At 48.8% G+C, this 21012-nt stretch overlaps 1 protein-coding gene across 4 annotated transcripts in view; it reads right to left on the reverse strand.

Moving 5' to 3' along the window:
* The window catches only part of CCDC88C (coiled-coil domain containing 88C), a 121073-nt gene extending 106615 nt beyond the window's left edge, over window positions 1-14458 (reverse strand). For 3 of the 4 annotated variants that reach the window (XM_072839710.1, XM_072839711.1, XM_072839712.1), the window contains exons 1-3: window positions 14252-14449; window positions 13432-13532; window positions 6807-6915 (exon numbers count right to left, since the gene is read on the reverse strand). In XM_072839710.1, coding sequence (XP_072695811.1) covers window positions 6807-6915; window positions 13432-13532; window positions 14252-14311 — 270 coding nt within the window. In that variant the 5' untranslated portion in view covers window positions 14312-14449. Of the gene's footprint in view, window positions 1-6806; window positions 6916-13431; window positions 13533-14251 lie in introns of all 4 variants that reach the window. The other variant, XM_072839714.1, reaches the window with a different exon arrangement.
* Window positions 14459-21012: the final 6554 nt, after the last annotated feature.

Consider the following 21012-nt stretch of genomic DNA (forward strand, 5'->3'; position numbering starts at 1 on the left):
GGCCCCGACCCCACGGAACCGGAAACGTCTGGTCAAAGGTTCGGGCACCCAGCACGGCGGTGGTGCTGACGATCCCCAGGCGGAGGGGACTCACGACCAACCATACCCAGAGCCACAGGACGGAGCGCCACGTGGACGCTAAAATTCCTGGCAGGAACGTTTAGCCACACGGGGAGCCGCTCCCTGCACCGCAAATGAAAAGAAAGCAGCTTCCGCTCAGCACCAGGGCCCTAACCCACACCGTGACGCCCGCGTGCACACAGACCAAAGATGGGCGGGTACCACGGCATCCCTCAGTGGGGAGGTAATGGTGCACTTCATCCTCCTTGTTTCTCCCAATCTTGTTTTTATGATAAAAATATTTTTGGGCAGCCAGGGCGGCTCAGCAGTTTGGCGCCGTCACCTTCGGCCCAGGGTGTGATTCTGGAGACCCGGGATCGAGTCCTGGAGACCCGGGATCAAGTCCCAGGTCGGGCTCCCTGCATGGAGCCTGCTTCTCCCTCTGCCTGTGTCTCTGTCTCTCTCTGTCTCTCATGAATAAATAAAATCTTTAAAAATATATATTATCTTTAACGTCCTCAGAATATAAACATAAGCTACAAAATCAAGAATATCCTCCCTCTCCACCCGTGAACTCTCACAGCCCTTCTCTATAAACCAAAGGTGGAGGGGCGCCTGGGAAGCTCAGTCAGTTGAGCGCCCAACTCTTGATTTCAGCTCAGGTCCTGATCTCGGGGTCGTGAGCTCGAGCCCCGTGTCTGGCTCTGCACTGAGCGAGGCATCTGCTCTTCTCTCTTTCTCTGTTTCTCTCCCTCTCCACCCCATCTCCTGCCCCTACCCATCTGCTCATGCTCTCACTATAAAATAAACCTTAAAGAATAAAAACAAAAAAATAAAAACAAAATTCTCCCCTGCGAACTTGATACACCATATAATTCATAAGGCAAATTCTGCTGTTGCTGCAGAAATGGCCAGTGCGGGCTCTTAAGTTCCCCCGAACCCTCTCCCTATCCATGAAAGCAGGTCATACCCACCCGGGGAGGCTTCGCTTTACACCCTACCAACCACACGAATGAGACAGAGTACATCGGCCACATTCCCACCAACCTATCAAATGTACATTTCCTTCTATTCTTACTTTTGACGAAAGTCGTTTCTCAACCCGAGTGCATGCATTTCCAGAGATAATTCTAATATTAACTAGTCGGCCCATGCTTATCTATAACAGCCACCACCGAAAATGGACAGATCTCAAAAACAGGCCAAGTGGGGAAAAGGTACAGGCAGTGTATGGAAGTTTTATCTAAAGGCACCACCCAGGGCCGCCGGGATGGCTCAGTGGCTTAGTGCCGCCTTCAGCCCAGGGCATGATCCTGGAGTCCCAGGATCAAGTCCCACATCAGGCTTCCTGCATGGATCCTGCTTCTCCCTCTGCCTCTCTCAAATAAATAAAATCTTTTTAAAAAAATAAAGGCACCACCCCAAACGACACATGGATATATGTCCACATACAGACACACGCACACGGACCAAGGATTTAACAACATGAACCAGATACTCACCAAGTTAACAATGGGGATTATCTCCAGGGACAGAGGGAGAGAGGGAGAGAGGGAGGGAGGGAGGGATAACTGGACACGCACGGTAGTGGTGTCCTGGGGGCTTTAATCAGAGGAATTTTATTTGCCGGTGGGGTGAGGGGGAGCCTAAAGTAGATATATGAATGCTAGTCACATGTTCATAGTTATTTCTGATATACAAGTTCATCAGAACCATCTGTACTACTTTTTTTTTTTTAAGATTTTACTTATTTATTCATAAGAGCCAGAGAGAGAGAGAGAGAGAGAGAGAGGCAGAGACACAGGTAGAGGGAGAAGCAGGCTCCATCCAGGGAACCTGATGCGGAACTCGATCCCAGGACCCGGGGATCATGCCCTGGGCCAAAGGCAGGCACCTTCGTTCTGCTATTTCTTCTGAGATACAAACAACATTCTGGTTGGTCCTGGCCTTCTGACCATGGCAAGAGACCAGAGCTCCTAAGAGCCACGTTCAAGGACCTCATAAAACAAAGCTTCCTGGAAATGACCAGTAAACCTCGGTGGTCTCTGGCCATTGCGTGACTATGGAAGCTGAGACCCACGAGGGCCCATCATCTTCTGGACAGATGGGAACCCAGGGGGCCCAGACAAGGAAGACAGACTATTCCCAATACATGATTAGTAAAGACAGGCGCTCAACCAGACTCTGCAAATTCCTCATGTAGGGTAAATTCTGCAGCTGGGTCCTTCCATCCACCTGCGGGTCCTGATTTCAAGACAGGGATCTATGTATACCTGACAACAAAGATCAACACACACTGAATTTATCCAGGTTGATGTTTGAAGTGCTTCCCACCAGCATAAAAGCCAAAGCAGCCTCAGTAACCTCCCATGACAAGCAGGCCAGGCCAGGGAATGGCAGTGGGACACCAACACACAAGCCCCAAAGAATAAACACTCATCAGCCACTGCTGTACCAGGGATTTCTGTTTATACTAGATGCACTTTCCCACCGGCCCCACTAGCTAACGAACACACATCTAATGTAAATACTCAAGAATTTGAGTATTTTAAAAATCATTCTATAAATCCAAAATGTAATTCAAAAAAAAAAAAAAAAGACAACGACTCAGATGAAAAAATACTTTGGCTGATGAGCAAGTAAAACAGGCATCATGAGCTGGCCAGCCAGGTGGCTTGAGGCAGAAAGCAGGTCTAGTCAAAGATTGCCTTTCCTCCAGGCCCCTCAGCAGATGTTGGGTCTGTGTAGGCCCCTCTGGGAGCTGCTTCCTCCACCTTGGACCATCAGCATTTTCTTGTGTAAAAGGCGTTGAGTAAACCAAGCATTCTCTTCTCTGCTTCCCTGTCCAGGACAGATGAGATGTCCCTTGTTGTAGGAGCCCTCTGTGGAGATCAGCTGAAGATGCCTCTTGCGGACATAGCTAGGAACACTGTTACCCTGGGTTCCTACAGGTGCACATGACAACCACCTGGAGGGCTTACGAGACATCCCGCCAGACCTCCCCAGCCCGTCTGGGGAAGGGCCTGATGGTCTGCACCTAACAACTTCCCAGGTGATGTTAATGCTGTAGGTCTGAGGACCACACTTTGAGAAGAAGCCCACTGACTCCCAAGCCTGCTAGAAAGATGGCAAGACCAACAGCTGGGGGGACTTCTGAAAATGCAGGTGCTAGCCCCCAACCCCAGAAAAGTCCAAGCAGCAGGTCAGGAGGCAGCCTGAGACCCTGGCGAACACACCAGGGGTCAGACTGAGTCTGGTCATGCTGGTTTTCGCCCACCTTCTACCTCCTGCCCTAGGAAGGATAAGGTCAAGGATCCTTGTCTCCACAGGTTTTCAGAGGCAAAACTTGAGCTTCCTTGAATAGTACAGACTTAACACACAAGAAGGAGGGTCCCCCATCCTTTCTAACTGCCCCTGCCCCACGGTGCCTCGGAAAAGGAGGGGACGGCCAGTGGGCAGAACCACTGCTTGGCAAACAAAACCCAAGGCTGGACTCTGTGAGCTCAAGTAGTCTACCAACATACCACAGGTAAGCAGGAGTCCCGCTCACTCGGGAGCAAGCTCTTGCCCTTCCAGGACACCACCGTCATAGAAAGAATGACATGTGTCTTGCTTCATCCTGAGCCCTCACAGCCTGGAGGGCTACGTTCAGAGGAGGACTTGGGCAGGACTCCTCCCAGAAAACTTTATTGAGTGACCTTTCATAATCATAACCAATTATGTTTACGCTTTAAAGTCAGGTAGAAGGGAGAAAGGCAGGATATGCAATTGTATATACGGCATGACCACAACAGTAAGAAACAAAAACTATTCATGCAAAAACTGGAAGGAAACAGTAAAAATGTTAATAGGGATTGTCTTCAGATGGTGGGATTGTGGGTGGTTCTTTTCTTCTTGCTACTTATTTTCCTAGCTATTTAGAAAGAGCATACATTACTTGTAAGACCAGGACTCCCATCTGTTTTACAATAAATTGGAAAGAAAACAAAAATATTCAGAGCTACCCACACGTAACCCATGTCAGCCCAGAGAGGAAGAGGCCCACTAGCTCTCTCCAGGGAGCAGGGGCGCCTGAGAACACAGCCAGCTCTGAAGCCTCTAGCTGGTGCCTGCAGCCACACCTGCTCCAGGCTGGGGCTTCAACGCGCACGGCAGCCCTGCCCTCAGGGTTAACAGTGCAACAGCAGCACAAGGATGCAGGGTCCTCCTCTCTCCCTGTGGGTCTTTCTGGGCCCTGAGAACAGACCTGTTCCTCTTTTCCTACCCCCACATCTCACCTTCTGGAATTCTACACAGAGTGGCAATCTGCCTCCACACTGACACGATGTCAAGTTCCCTTGGGCCAGCCCAGGTCTGGACTGTCAGGAGCTCCTGCTCGCCCCTAGGGTGTGACTTCTTGGGCCAGAGGACAGCCCCTGCGTGGCCAACAGCTTGCAGCAAGAGCCTGGCTGCTCTGTGCTGCTCGCAGAGAGCTCCTTCCACCTGGGAGTTTCATCGCTGTCACCAGGGAGAGGTTACCACCTCCCCAGCACACCTGGGGCCCAAGACACACCTGTCAAGCTCTCTCCACTGGCTCTGGCCAGCCTCTCAAGCCTGCTCTGAATTTCTGTATCTTTCCCGTTCATCTCCTCCCAAGTTTGGATTCATCTGAAACATGGTGAAACGGACCTTTACCTGAGCAACTGCACAACTCAGACCTTGATAGAACGAGAACAGGCCGGTCTTGTGCCTCCACGTCTCTGTCTACCTCTACACCCCTTCCCCTTCTCTCCTTCCCACGACCCTCAAAACATGGAAATTCCATCACCTACCAAGACTCCGCTCAGTGCCCCCTCCCCTCCAAGAAGCCTTCCCCACTCCTCTGTAGCCTGGATCAGGCATCTCTCGAGCAACCTGCACCATGCACTTCCCCAGGCACTTAGCACACAACATCAAAAGTACCTGCTCACCACAAACAGTGCCTATGGATAGGGCTCAAGCCCTGAGTGCATGCTGAACCACGGGCCCAGCCCCCAGATGGCCAGAACCAAGTTCACTGGCAGCCCCACAACCCTTGCTCAGCTTCCCCTGCCTGTGGCCATCCCCAGGGAAACCCTCACTGAGTATTCCCCGCTTGTCCACAGCATGCCCAAACCTGAGTGTGGCGCCCCTCGGACAGCAAAACAAACCCACTCAGCCCCACAGAGCTAGGGCACCCGCTCCTCAGCATGGTTGACATCTCTCTGGGGTGGATAAGAGGATGGGGCTGGATCTAAGCCTCCCAGGGACTGCTCAGAAAGTCCATGGTGCTGGGCCACTGATGGTCCACGCAGTGAGCACAGGTGGCTTGAAAAACTGGCCGTGTAGGGAAGCATCCCAGCAGAGCAAGCCTCCCTCACGCACCCCACTGTCCACTCTCACCCCCTCCATCTGCTAATTCATACAGAGTCAGAGGAAGGGCTCCTGCAGCAACCACAGCCAACAGGAGCTGGCCCAGCCTGTAGCACGTCATCTCGGCTGACCTCAGAACCAGCAACCACTGCATGAGGACAGAGAACGAGCCACGGCAGCCCAAGGGCTCCTCCCCATGCTGACAGGGACCTCACCTCCATGAAGAGGATCCCTAAACCCCAGCACCGAGACCAAGGTACACTCCAGGAAGCAGATGCTAGCAACAGGTCTCAGAGGCAGTCTGCCCAAGGAATCAGCGAAGCCCCAGCATGAATTCTGGAAAAGGTTTGTTCTTGGGCAGCGGTTCTCAAACTGTGTTCCCTGAAGTCCTGGGAACCTACAGAGATGCCCCAGTGGGAGAAGAGGTGCTGAGCAGAGAACACGGGGGCCCCCTAACCCTCAAGTCAATCAGAGTCACTAGAGATTCACCAGGGGTTTCAAGAAAAAATGTACAGGGGGAGAAAAGGTTTGCTGCTAAGGACTCTTTGGAGTACCTGGGTGGCTCATTCAGTGATGCATCTGCCTTCAGCTCAGGTCATGATCCGAGGGTCCTAGGACCAAGCCCCACATCGGGCTCCCTGCTCAGTGGGTAGCTTGCTTCTCCCTCTCCCGCTTCCCCTGCTTGTGCGCTCTGTTAAGTAAAATCTTTAAAAATGTTAAACAAAAAAACAAAAACAACCCAGAGCTCTGAGATAACACAGTTTAAATCCATTTCCCATTAACATCAACCTTCCCACCTTGCTGACCTTCCGAAGGCTGGTATGGGGATTTTAGCAGCCGTTCCCCATCAGGCCCCCTTGCACAGCCCATCACCTGTCTGCTGGTGAGACACAGGGAGCACCTGACAAGAGGACACACCGTAAACCCCAATGCTCCTATCCACAAGCTGGGGGCTTGAATACAACCTTTCTGTGGTCCCTTATCTCTCTCCATCCTTTCAGTTGCTCCTCAACAAAGACTCACTCAACTGTGGGTGAGACCCAGTCAGGGTGCCCCAAGTGGAGCCCGGTCCCGGTTCCAGAGCACTCTTGGGGCGGCGGCTGTGAATCAAGAACAGTCCCTGGGGTCCCCACCATACCAGGCACGATGCTTTGCACGCAGCACAAAGGACATTTCCCTGGACAAAATGATCCAACATCTGGCCCTTTCCACAGCGCAAAGAAAAAAGGATGCAAGTGAAAATACACCAAGCCTGAGCAAGCACATGTCTAACCATGAACACTGTTTCCTCTCGGCTTCCTGCGGGGAAACCGTTCAGGGACGATACCACCAGACGCAGAACAGAACTTCAGGGGAACAGAGTTCCCAGTCCTTACCTGGTAGTAGGTCTTGATATTTCTCACCAAGATGGTCAAGTTCTGAATGCGGAGGTTCACGTCGTTGTTTACGTGCTTGTTGATGCGCTGATTTGTTGGCCTGGGGTCTCTAGAAAAGAAAGAGGAGAATGGAAACTGCATATCCCAGCATTCTGCCACCCACCCGAGTTCCCAGCTGAGGGTGAGCTCCAGGCCACCCCCAGCCTCAGACACTACTGGCTCCTCTCGAGTCAAATCCTTATTACCCCATTGCCAAGCTGTGGACCTTAGGGGAGGCCCCATCACCTCCCTGCTCCCGCCCCCGCACCAACCCAGCACAGCCGTGAGTCAAAGTTATTTCCGTTCCTGCTAACAGCACCCATAAACCACCACCAGCCGTCGATGAAGACCCCAAAAGTTCTACCGAATAAAGACCAAAACAAGTTATGTTTCAAGATTAAAAACATTAAAAGCTGAACCAACCAAAACATATAAAATAATGAGGGGAAAAATATGGTACATTTCCTGACATAAAAAATTAAAATCATTCACGTTCCATCTCACTGGGGTCCCCACTCCTGAGATCAGATTGGTCCAGGGCTGGTGCTGCCTGTGACTGACATGTCGGGGACACAATTCTACCCTGAAAAACCAACAGCAGGAGTCTGTGATGTGACATGGTGTACCAGACACCCTCCGAGAAAGGCTAAGAGCAGAGATCTACATAATACATGTGGGAAACCCCCACGACGTCCTTTATTTTTCTAATCTCAGGCAAAAGTCAGGTCTGGTTGTGATGAAACTAGAAATCTGAATCAAGTGATTTGTATTTCCACTCACCTACCTCCCGGGACACTTCTCTAAATGATTCTTCTGGGAAGAGAATAGACCCAGTGGACCAGATTTGGCTTCACCTCCCCGTGTACCACCCCACGCTTTTCATAACAAAGCCCTCCCTCCTATGTCACTGTCTAATTCAAATGAGGGCCCTTTTCAGGGTTTTAGCTGTGGGGTCTCTAGGTGGCAAGGGGGCAGAGAGTCAGCCTCTTCCTCAGGGATCTGCCTTGCAAGGGGATGGGAGCACAGAAGGGGGTTTGGGGAGTTAAGGAAATTGACCTCAATGCCACACGGCTCATTCCAAAACCAATAATTAACACAACATCGACAAACAAAAATGTTTTTAAAACCCACAAGTAGAAATCATTTCAGACATCACTGAAACTACAATCTTTTTTTTTTTTTTTTAATAGGAACTGTTTAGAATTTGACCATTAACTGTTTGACATATACAGCAGGAGTCCCTGCCCTGTACACTGCGTGTATGCAAAGCCCTTTACCAATTCGGGGCAGTAATAGCCACAGATGTTATTCAATTAGCCTGGATCCCCTAAAATAATCACATGGGTACCTTGGGGCAACCAGGGAATCTCTTTTCAACCGTCATGTGACAACGTTTCTTATTGTCCCCACACAGTAATGGAGTCTGGCCAAGCCATTTGCACGTTATGTGTCTCTTGGAGCCATTCATTACTGAGAAAACAAAGGTTAACAGTTCAGTGGAAATTAATTTAGGAATAGAGGCAGCATTCAGCCTTTCAACCACAAGGGCACTTTTAGTCACAAAAATACACTTAACATTACAAATAATTTATCTTCAAGGCTCACTTCTCCTCTCTTCAGATACCTCAAGCGAGGAGAAGCAACTTCATTAAGCGACTCAAATACTTCTTAAAACAGAACTCAGAGCGTTTTCTGTTTTGTGTCTGTCGTCCCAGCTTGAAGTCAGAGGGCCCGGCCCACAGGCGGGAGGGTGGGGGGGGGACGCATGGTGCGCATTCACTGAGTGTGCAAAGGCACCACACACGCCCGGATGGGGACCCGCCCGGATGGGGACCAGCAAGGCTCTCAGACGACAGCGTGGAAGCCTCCGACCAGCTCTGCTTTTGTTCTCCAGGTTCAGCTCACTGAAACAGCACTCCACAAGAGCCTTGACATTTACCGTATGAGTAATTAGACTAATTATCACCATCATTAGTGTTCCATCCTTTAACTAAGGCTCTCAGGGTAGAGGTTATGAAGAAACAACTAGAAACAAAAGTCAACTGCGGTTAAGGAGGGCTCATCATCACTGTCCCAGCAAGGAGTAACCCCCACCCTTCTGTGCTCAAAAAAAAAAAAAAAAAAAAAAAAGTGGGGGGGTCAGAAGACACAGGACTGGCCAAGGTTCTCTGGGCCCCAGGGTGCTCAGCTGCAAAACGACTACAGGATCCTTCCAGCCCTAGGCTGTCATTTTAGAGGGCCAGATCTGCACTAGCAAACGTGGACCATACTTGGTCCTATGTCCCAGGAAGAGGACATCCTATCACCACTGCACAACTGCATGTCCCCAAAAGCCATCATTACAACAAGGATCTTTTTTGCATAATAGCCATAGAATACAAAAGTCCAAGAGTCCCCTATGGAGATGTCAGAGGACAGGAGAGAGACACTGGGTACAAGCTTCAAACAGCTCGTCCAACTCAGGAGAGTTCAGAGTCAGAGACTTCCAAAATTTAAAAATCAATCCAGAAATGATGTGTTGATATAGGGATGTCCACAATGTATCACGGGTTAATAAATAAGGATGCTAAAAGACAACAGTATGAGCCCACAACCATATAAAAATCCCTTAAGGAGTTTCTATCTATATACTATAGATGACATCCAGAAGACACTAGAATAATAGCATTGCCACTTTTACATGGTAAAATCATGGACAATTTTATCTGGCTCACTTTTCTTTCCCTATTTTTCTACAACCAACGTAAATTTTTGGTACAGTTTTTAAGAACTCAAAACCCCCACGAGTATCATACTCTGTAGTCAAAAGAGGAAATAACAAGTTCACAAAAATATTTTTTGCTCCAACACTTTCCCGCCAACACAAACTCATTCAACTAACAAGCACTTGCCCTCAGCTTTTATATATGCAGAACAGGACTAGAACTCCTCTTCCAACACACTGGGGGGGGGGGGTGGCGGGGAATTAAAAGCATTACTACAAATGCTTTTTAGAAACAGAAAACTCAGAATGCCTGGCTGGCTTGGTTGGTGGAGTGTGCAACTCTTGATCTTAGGGTTGTGAGTTCGACTCCCATGTTGGGTGTAGAGGTGGCTTAAAAAAAATTTCTTAAAAAAAGAAACAAACTTAGGAAACTCTCCCGTTTGACCAAAGGATATTTCCAACCCATAAATAATATATTATCTTGAATTTTGCAATGAGTACTAGGGGTAAAGTCTGAAGAAAGCAAATACGGCGAGACTTACTACAGGCCTTGCAAAGGCACAAGCTCTCAGGCCCAATCCCAAGTTCCCAACTGCACTCAACAGCCACTGCCTCAAGTCAGAAGGTGTCCGTTCTCAAAAGTACAGGTTCAGGCACGTGGGCACGCACGCTCACACACAAACACCCCTGCCCCCACTCCCAAGAATGATGGATGTTTGTCGGGCATTTTCTATAGGCATGATCTTATTTAATCCTCCCAAGTGTATAAAATACTATCCCCTTATTACAGACCTGGAAGTTGAGGCTTAGAGAGTTTAAGTAATTTGCCCAAGGGGGCAGAATGGAGAATGTGAACTTGACCGCCTGATGCTTTCAGAGTCCAAGCACTTAAATACTTTTTCTACAAGACAGTAAGAAACATGTCCAAAGTGAATGAGCAATCGTGTTCTCCCTTGGGCACCAGCAGATCACCCAGAAAGACTGCATTTACAGAGGAACTATTCAGCAGGTTCCCCCATGCACCGTGGTCCACACCATTCAATGCCTCTCACTGGGGAAATTCTCCTGGACCTGGGCCTCCCCTGAAAGCTGAGCCCACAGGGCTTTCCTGCTTCCAGGCACTGATGTCACCGGGAGGCCAGGGCCAAGAGACTACTACTGCAGCCTTCTTCGGTTGCCAGAGACAATGCCCAGGTGCAGCCACGTGACCTCTGCCGGCCTCCATATGGCTCTGAAGTGTTAGGTAACACGCCTCTTATCTGAGTTCCAGCAAGCCACTTGCCATACCTACGCAGCGTACTGCTCTTTACAATTTTCCCAGGTCCTACCAACTTGGAGAGAATTTATCAAAATAGGCCAATAGCACACAGAGCTACTGGCATAAGAGATAAACCAGAATACAGCCTTATTACTGACCTGCTAGCTAGCCCGACATTTCTCCATTTGGCGGAAAGGAACACAGAAGTTTACATGTAGTTAGATGGGGGCTTGAACTCAGGTCCCAGAGTCCAGGTATGCTCTGGTTCTCATTGAGAGAGAGCCGAGGTTAAGAACCATGCACTAAGCCAGGAGATTAAGAATGTGGGAGAAAGGAAGACTGGAAAAATTCTTACCGGACGCCTCAAGTCCTTTCTGGCTTAAGATAGTGTATTTGCAATTGACACTAGTACCTATTAAGTGGCAACCACCATGCTAATTGCCAACACATCATCCCATTTAATCCTCATAACCATCTCTTAAGGGAGGCACTTCCTATTTCACAGATGAGGAAACTAAATTGTTGAGTGGTGTGCCCAGTATCACTTGGCCAGTATGACACGGACCTAGAGTTCAAATCCAGGCTGGCTACCCAAGCTGTAAACACCAGGGCTAAATACACTTTGGTGGTGGTGGGGGGCGGGGGGGGTCCTTTTTAAAATTGAGATCATCTCTACATAGCGTGAAATGCATATATCTTGTTATAGCTATTTAAGTCCTGAAAAATTAAATGTACTCCAGTCAGTATACAGAACATTATCACCCCACCCAAGAAGTTCACCTGTGTCTCCTTTCCATACGATCCCTACCCACCTCCAGGAGCAAACAATGTTCTGATTTCTAGCCTATCACCTGGAACAGGGTTATTCCGATCACCCAATCAGTAAACTGTGTGCTGCTCATGCCCCTCACTCCTTCATTTCCTCCACCCACATGGCTTCCCCACTGTCCCTTCCTCTGTTCCTGACCCAGGCCAGAAGGCACCAGAAGCACGGCTTGAGGCTTTACGAGCTGCAAACTTCTCAGTTCCCACCTCTGGGATGATTATCTTGGCATATCACAGAGGAGAGAACATGTAAAACTTACAAGGGAAGTGGAGAAGCCCTTCACACTGAATTTAGCCAGGGCCAAGTGTGAACAAGTGATGAGCTGGCATTTCTCAAAGGAATGGTCCATCAGGCTTTCCTGATTTACAAGCAAGTGGTAAACGCTTCAGGAATTCCAAAGGTCAGGGAAGAAAGAGAAACAGTCCCAGGGCTTTTGTTCTCCCCTCCGCCTGGGTGTAAAAACTGAATGAAAAGGCTGGGTATACTGCTGTTTTTAATTAAACAGTCTTGGGTTTGGGTAAGGACACACCGGTCACTGCACCAATGGAATCCGGTCATTTTCGGGGTCCACCAAAATGGGGCAGGGGGGAGAAATTGCCAGGACTTAAATATGCTACTAGACAATCCCAGGAAAACTTTTTCATCAATGTTCTCAGACAAGTACTGCCGAATCTGGCAACGCATTTGTCTTTTTAGAATCTCATCAAACACAAGATTCAGAAGATGAGTTGTGCCTTTAAAAAACAAAACAAAACTGAAGTGTCTCTCCCACAACATGGCACCAAATGACTTATTAAAAGAAGCAATGTTCCCAGGAAATTTTTGAAACAGACCTTTTTGGGTAGATCTATTTAAACCACTTGCTGAATATGCCAAAGCTAAATAAATGCTCCTCCTCTGCGGGCCACAAAGCTGATCCTCATTAGCTAATGGGTTCGTGCTCAAGTACAACTTGCTTAGTTGCCAGTGAGTAGGTAAGCCCGAGGGGCTGATCCACAGAGAGTATTATTAGGACGTTTTATTTGGCTTCTAGTGCCTGGGAATCATACTGACACTCAGTTCCAATATGTTCCCTGCGCCTGAGTTAAAAACAGAAAGCAGAGGTAGGAGCCAACACCTACATGTGGCAGGCTGTCAATCAGACGCTGCAGAATTTAGCTAGAGGAAAGGATGTGGTCAAACATACATGCTAGTGAGTTTAACTTCCACCAAGACCCGTTTAAGCTCAGTACTACAAACACTACACAGCATTCGGACTCCCAAGGCTCTCTTAACACAGTGACTTTAAGCCTTAGGAAGGGCCTTAGGCAACTGCACTCGCCAGAGAGCAACAAAACGTATGATCAAGTGAAAAGAAGCTCAGAAACACAGGCATCCCAACTTACAGTGAAACTTTATAGTCACACGGATGCTCTGGGTACACCCCAAACACTTCCTGTAACCAGACTGTTACAGTTCCTTGCCCCCCAAAAGGGTTTTTTTGTTTTGTTTTGTTTTTTTTAACTTCCTTGCTCAAACTTCAAATATCTAAGCATGAAGTCGGTTGTCCTATCTACACCACGTGGAGGACAGTCAAGTCATTCAATTCCAAATTGCCTTAACCAAACAAGCTGCCAACCTGCTGTCCTGGAATTCTTCATACTCACAGGAAAGGGAAAAAAATCACCCTAATCTTGAGATGCCGGCGCCCCCCCCCCCTCCACTTGCAAAGAACCCTCTCTGTTTGAACACGTTCCCATTCTACAACCTTAAACTTTCCGAAGCATCGCTCTTTCCTTCTTCCCCGTAGATAACTTACATTTGCAACATGATTTGGTTCAAAAAGATGCCATCCGCTAAATCCATGTACATGGTCAGATTGTCCTGGTTGCCGCTTCCGAAGGAGCCAAAAGTTTTCACCTGCCGGGGAAACGGGGCGCGGAAAGGCAGGAAGTGAGCCCCGAGGGCACGGTCTTTAGGGCTCTCCATGGCAAAGGCGGGCAGGGCCGGTGCGGGAACAGGGGGTCACCCCCGCCCGCCAGCCCTTGCAGGGGCCTCTACCCCCCATCCTGCGCCAGGCAACAGACGCAAGACAGCAAGACGAAAACTTCCTCCCCACTTTTCTCCAGCGGCCCAAGGCGGAAAAAAAAAAAAAAGAGAGAGAGAGAGAGAGAGACTTTTCAATAAATTTCTCACGTCTCAAATCTACTGGAAGTGACTGCGCCGCCCCCCGCCTGTACCCATTCTCGCTCGGCCGCCACCCACCTGCTGGTCTGAGGTTCGGAAACTACACGAGTGTATTTTGGGGTAGGAGTCCCTTCCTTGAGTGGTCAAGCCCCGGGGGGTGGGGGTACCCCGACCCGGTCCGCGCGGGGGCCGCAGCCCAGCGCCCCGGCGCCAACAGGTGCACCCGCGGAGCCCCCGCCCGGCCCGGCCCGCAACGCGGCGAGGTCCCGCACCCGGCGCGCGGGCTCCCGAGCGGGAAACGCCTCCGGACCCCGGGGCCCGGACCCCGACCCCGGCCGGGAGCACTCGCTGAGTCCCCCGAGTCCCGGAGGCTCCCCGGGCCCGCGGGCGGGGGAGGTGGTGCGGCCACGGCGGGGGCACCAACAATGGGGCAGGGAGCTGGGCGCACTCACCCAGGTCACCAGCGGGCTCTGCAGGAAGAGCTCCATGAGCTCCGACACGGTCACGTCCATGCTGAGGCTGCGCCCGCCGGCTCCACGCCCGGTCCCCCGCGCCGCGGCACAAAGCGGCTCCGCCAGCGAGCGGGGCGCGGGGCTGCGGCAGCTCGCACCCGGGAGACAAAGGCGGGGCGCGAGCCCACGTTCCGCGGCTTCGGCGGCCCCGCGCCCCGCCCGGGGCTGGGGGAAGGGGAGGGCCCGGCGCTAGGGGAGGAACAATGCGGGCGCGGCCCCGCCCCTCGGCGGCCCTGGGCGGCTGGTGCGCCGCCTCGCGGTGCCGGGGCCGGGGCCGGGCGCTCGGGCGCGGGCGCGGGCGCGGCTGCGCGGGGCGCGGGGCGGGGGGGCTCCGCGCGGCCTCCCGGGCCCTCCCCGCGGGCCCCAGCACGTGGCCCTCCCCGCGCGTGCGCCTGCGGCGGACCCGAGCGCGCGGACCCCGGCCCCTCCGTGCCTCCCCGGGGCGGCGGAGCGCCGAGACTGGGGAGTCGCCCCCTGCCCACCGCTCGCTGGGGCGCCGCGCGGCCCGCGGCCCCGTCCCTCCCGGCCCCTCCCCACCCTCCCCGCGGCAGGTGCAGCCCCTCGGCCGCGCGGAGCCCCAGCCACCCGCCGCCGGGACAGGAGCGGAGCCCGCGCGCTTCTCGTGGGGGTGGCGGCCCCAGGGAGGAAACTTAGTGTTGGGTTCAGACCGTGGGAGCGCGACCTCTGGCGCCCCCCGCGCCACCTCCCGCCCTGCCTGCCTTCTGCAAGCTCCCCCGGGAGGCCAGAGCCCCGCCGCACCACCTGTGACCCCAACCCCCACTGCTGCTGCCACTTGGCGGTGGAGGAGCCAAATCCCGGACTCCAGGTTGGAGGACCTAGCAGCAGCTTAGTGGAGGGCGACAGGAGAAAGGACGGTGGCCCCACCTGGATGGGAAGCAGGCCCTGGCCCAGACCACCCTGCTGAGACAGCTGCGGTGACCCACGTTCCCGTCGCTCTCTGCCACTTCACCTTGGGCTGGTAATAATCTACTACGATCCAGTTCGTTGTTCAAAGCACTTCATGCGAATTAACGAAGGTCCTCACGAGCCAGCTGCCGCGGGATTGGCCTAAGTGCCTAGTGTACGGTAGGCAAGGCGCCTGGGTGGCTCAGTCGTGGGCATCCCACGCATGATCTCAGCTCAGGTCTTGCTGTCAAGATCGTGAGTTCGAGCCCCGCCACTGCCTCCGCCCTCCCCCCCGTTGAGCTCCACGCCTAGCGTGGAGCCTACTTAAAAAAAAAAAGGGGGGGGGGATCCCTGGGTGGTGCAGCGGTTTGGCGCCTGCCTTTGGCCCAGGGCGCGATCCTGGAGACCCGGGATCGAATCCCACGTCGGGCTCCCGGTGCATGGAGCCTGCTTCTCCCTCTGCCTGTGTCTCTGCCTCTCTCTCTCTCTCTCTCTGACTATCATGAATAAATAAATAAAATCTTTAAAAAAAAAATAAAGGATACCAGAGCAATAAACCTTTAAAAAAAAAAAAAAGTATGCAGTAGGCACTGAATGGTTGCGAGTTGTGGTGGTAGTAATTTGAAAGTTGGCTGTCAGGTATTGAGGCTGCGGCATCTGTCGGTGAAGTGTGGTATTGCAGCCGAGTTTCGCGTCTTGGCCTTGTGAGATGACACTGTGGCCCTGGGAGCCAGGTGGGAGATGAAGAGTCCTAAGGAGAAATGTGGAAGTCAGGGTAACTGGGGGAGGGAGGGGGTGGGACAGTGCGGAGGAACTGAGGTTTGTAGCTTAGTGGTTTTCTTACGCGCCAGGAATGCATTAATTCCCTAATTGCCCTTATTGTAAAATGGGTTGGAAAACAGGTGTGACTGGTATCCGTCCATCTTTGTGTAGAAGATCCTCGTTCTGCAAAACAGAGAATGTCTGTGAGACCAGAGTGTTTTTCGCGTTGACCTAAGCTGTTTCTGAGGCACAAGGAGGTAGGATCTCTAAAGTTATTCGATAAGCATACTATTTCACTTGGAGGAGCACAAGGGACTAGTGAATGCTTTCTGACAGTTGCAGTGGGACATTTCTCATCATGGTGAGAGAATTTGTCCCTGGGGATGTTGGCAGTCCCTGGGCCACAGCCAGTTCAGGAATTTCTGATGTTGGGATCAGTCATTGTCTGCACCGGTTCATGATCATGGATGTATCCATCATTCATTGCCTAGATCCTGTCTCACTCAGAACCAGCTCAGCATCCTTATTGCCTGAGTGGCAGGGGATCAGGTAAACTAGATGGTGCCCAGGTTACAGGGTTGAAAAAGCTTTGAAGGTCTGGATGACCTGGACGAGATACTTTCTAGGAGCCTCTTAATCCCTAAAAGTGGAATTATATTATTATATCCCCCTATATGACTACAATTTTGAGGGTCAAGGTGGTGCATGTAAAACAGTTTATAAAGATATTGATGACTATCTTCCTGATATTCTGCTGGGTTCTATCACTACTTTAACAAAAATTGTTTCCCCCATGCCTCCTTTGGGTTGGAGCATAAGCTTCAGGGAGCATACACGGAGCACCTCCTAACCACTGAGCAGAGTCCCTCCATTCTCGCCTCGATACCCCTCGGCTCTCACTCTGAGACCTAACCCTTTAATTTTTTTTCTCACTCATTTCTGCATAAAAAGTAATTTCTCTGCTTTATACTTTGCTTCATGGACAGAAGTATTTTAATTTTGTTCTTCATTCTGAAAAGGATTTTTCTCTTCCCCTCCTGGAAAATGCTGTCTAATGGCGTGTAAGCTAATGGCATATCTTGGTTACCTGATAGGAGCTGAGATTATTTGTACAACTTGGAGGTCAGGGGGAGAGGAATGGCTATTTGTTAACATGTCTCTGTATTCTATTTTTGTTAGAATGAGAGTATATTGCTTTCATGATTTAAAAATAATTCTTTTTTGTTTGGTCAAAGTAGATCTAATGTAAAACCACTTTAACCATTGCTTGTCTAGTTTAGAATTAGATACATTCGTATTGTTGTGCAGCCAGCACTGCCATTCATCCCCATCCCTCTTTTCCTTTTTGTATGTCTGAAACTGTATATCTATGAAGCCATCACTCTCTGTTCTCCCTCCCCAACCCCAGTCCCTGGCAACCCCCATTCTACTTCCTGACTTTATGATTTTGACCCTAATACGCTATTTGCCTTTTTCGTGACTGGCTTATTTCCCTTAATGTGGTGTCCTCAAGGTTCCCCCATGTTATACTACATTGCAGAATTTCTTTCCATTTTAAAGCTGAATGCTACTCCATTGTGTGTATATATCCCATTTTGATTATCCATTTATTAGTCGATAGACCCTTGGATTGCTTCTCTGCTTTAGCTATTGTGAATGATGCTGTTATTACCACTTGGAGACCCTGCTTTCAGTTCTTTTGAATGTATGCCCAGAAATGGGATTGCTGGATCCTATGGTAATGCTGTTTTTAGTTTTGAGGGGAGGCTCCCTCCTGTTTTCCAAAGCGGCAGTACCATTCTACATCCCAGCGGCAAAGCCAAAGGGTTCTGATTTCGCCACATCCTCCCCAAAACTTATTTTCCGTTTTTTTGATAGTAGCCATCCTAATGGGTGTGAATGACATCTCATTACAGTTTTGATTTGCATTTCCATGATGATTTGTGATGTCGAGCATCTTTTCGTGCCCTTACTGCCATTTGTATCTCCCCTTTGGAGAAATGTCTATTTTTGAATGTCTTTGGTTGTGGTTGCATTTAAGGAGTCCTCTATATATTCTGAACATGAATCCCTTACGCAGATAGGTGATTTGCAAATATCTTATAATTCCATGGGTTGCCTTTTTACACTCTAGAGAATGTCCCTTGACATATAAAGTTTTAAAAATTTTTTTGCAGAGTCCAACTTATTTTTTTCTTTTGTTGCCTGTGCCATCACATCCAAGAACTCGTTGCCGAATCCAATATCGTGATGCTTTTGTCCTATGTTTTCTTCTAAGTTTTTTTTTCTAAGATTTTATTTATTCATGAGAGACACAGAGAGGTGGAGACACAGGCAGAGGGAGAAGCAGGCTCCATGCAGGGAGCCAGACATGGGACTCAATCCCAGGTCTCCAGGATCATGCCCTGGGCTGAGGGCTGCGCTAAACCGCTGAGCCACCCGGGCTGCTCTCTTCTAAATTTTACTGTGTTAGGAACTTGATTCATTTTGAGTTAATGTTTGCATGTGGTCTTAGTTAAGGGTTCAATTTCATTCTTCTGCATGTGGGTAATCCAGTTTTTCTGACATCATTTGTTGAAAAGACCAGTCTTTCCCCATGAATGGTCATGGCACCATTTTGTCATTTTTATTAAAGGTCCATTGACCACATATGTAAGTGTTTATTTCTGGACTCTCCATTCCATTGGTCTGGACGTCTGCCTTTATGCCAATACCACAGTGTTTTGATTACTGTGACTTTATAGTAGGCTTTAAAATGTTCTTTTTCCAGTTTGAGATAAAATTGAACTACAGCAGTGTTAAAGGCATGCAGCTGTAAAATGATTGCCACAAGTAGTTAACAGCTATAATTTCATATGCAGTGTTAACTAGAATCACTATATAGTACATTTCTTAGTATTAATTAATAATTGTAAGTTTGTACCTTTGACTGCCTTCATCCAATTTTCCCTCCACTTCAGCCCCTGCCTCTGATAACCACATTTTCTCCAGTTCGTGTGGGGTTGGTTTGTGAAAATAAGTTAAATCATATGATTTTTGTCTTTTTCTGACTTATTTCACTTAGCATGATGCCCTCAAAGTCCATCCATGCTATTGCAAATGGCCACATTTAAGTCTTTTTTGTGACTGAATGGTATTCCACTGTATATGTGTACCACAAATTCTTTATCCATTCATCCATCGGTCGATGGCCACATAGCTTGTTTCCATGCGTAGGCTATTGTAGATAATGCTGCTGTGAACCTGGGTATGCAGATATTTTTTTTGAGCTACTGTTTTGGGTTTTTTTTATTTTTTATTTTTGGATAAATACCCAGAAGAGAAGTAGAGTTGCTGGATCATATGGTAGCTCTATTTTTTATTTCTTTGAGGAACCTCCATCCTGCTTTCTGTGGTGGCTCCACCAGTTTACATTCCCACCAACAGTGCACAAGGGTTCCCCTTTCTCCACATCTTTGCCAGCATTTGTTGTCTTTCATCTGTTTGGTCATTCTGACAGGTGTGAGGTAATGTGTCATTGTGGTTTTGATTTGCATTTCCCTAATGATTAGTGAAATTGAGTATCTGTTCATATACCTATTGGCCGTTCTTATGTCCTCTTTGGAAAAATATCTATTCAGGTCCTTTACCCATTTTTTATTGGATTATTTGTTCTATTGCTCTTGAGTTGTGTGAGTTTATTATATATGGTGAATATCAATCCCTTAACAGATACATGGTTTGCAGATATATTTTCCCATTCTATAGGTTGTCTTTTCATTTTGTTGATCATTTCTTTTGCTGTGCAGAAGCCCAGAAAAATTATTTAATTTGATGTAGTCCCTCTTGTTTTTTTTATAAATTTTTATTTATTTATGATAGTCACACAGAGAGAGAGAGTGAGAGGCAGAGACACAGGCAGAGGGAGAAGCAGGCTCCATGCACCGGGAGCCCCAGGTGGGATTCGATCCCGGGTCTCCAGGATCGCGCCCTGGGCCAAAGGTAGGCGCCAAACCGCTGCGCCACCCAGGGATCCCTAGTCCCTCTTGTTTATCTCTGATTTTGTCACTTGTGCTTTAGGTGTCCTATCAACAACAAAAAAAAACAAAAAACAAAAAACAAAACAAAACAAAAAAAACATTACCAAGACCCATGTAAAGGATCTTTCTTCCCATATTTTCTTCTAGGATTTTTATGGATTCTAGTCTTATATTTAAATTCTTAATCCATCTTAAGTTAAATTTTGTGAGCGGTGTAAGATGGGGTCTAGTTTCATTCTTTTACCTACAAATACCCAGTTTTCATGGCACAATTTACTGAAGAGGTAGTCTCTTCTCCATTGACTATTCTTGACTCCTTTGTGAAATATTAGCTGACTGTATATGCATGGGTTTATTTCTGGGGTCCCAGTTTTGTTCCTTTGGTCTATATGACGTTCTTTTTATGCCTATATAGTATTTTGATTACTATAGCTTTATAATATATAATATAGGTTAAAGTCAGGAAGTTATTGTGATGCCTCCTGCTTGCTTCGTTCTCATGATTGCTTTGGCTATTCAGGGTCTTTTGTGGTTCCATATAAAATTTACTGTAGGTATTTGCTTGTGGTTACCATAGGGATTACTTATAACAATTCATAACAGCCTACTTTAAGTTGCTAACAACTTAAGTTTGAAGGCATTCTAAAGCTCCACATTTCTACTGCCCTTCCCCATGTTTTATATTTTTGATGTCATATTTCACATATATGTTTGGTGTCATATTTCACATCTCTCTTTTTAAGATTTTATTTATTCACTCATGAGAGACACAGAGAGAGAGGCAGAGAAGCAGGTTCCATGCAGGGAGCCCGATGCGGGACTGGATCCCAGGACTCCAGGATCACGCCCTGAGCAGAAGGCAGGCGGTCAACCGCTGAGCCACCCAGGTGTCCTATATTTCACATCTTTTAATGTATATCCCTTTACTAATTATCATATAATTATTTTTGCTACTTTTGTTTTTTAACTTTCGCACTAGCTTTATGTGATTTATCTACTGGTTTTACTATATAT

This window comes from Canis lupus, chromosome 9, assembly GCF_048164855.1.
Source record: "Canis lupus baileyi chromosome 9, mCanLup2.hap1, whole genome shotgun sequence".
In the NCBI taxonomy this organism is placed as follows: Eukaryota; Metazoa; Chordata; class Mammalia; order Carnivora; family Canidae; genus Canis; species Canis lupus.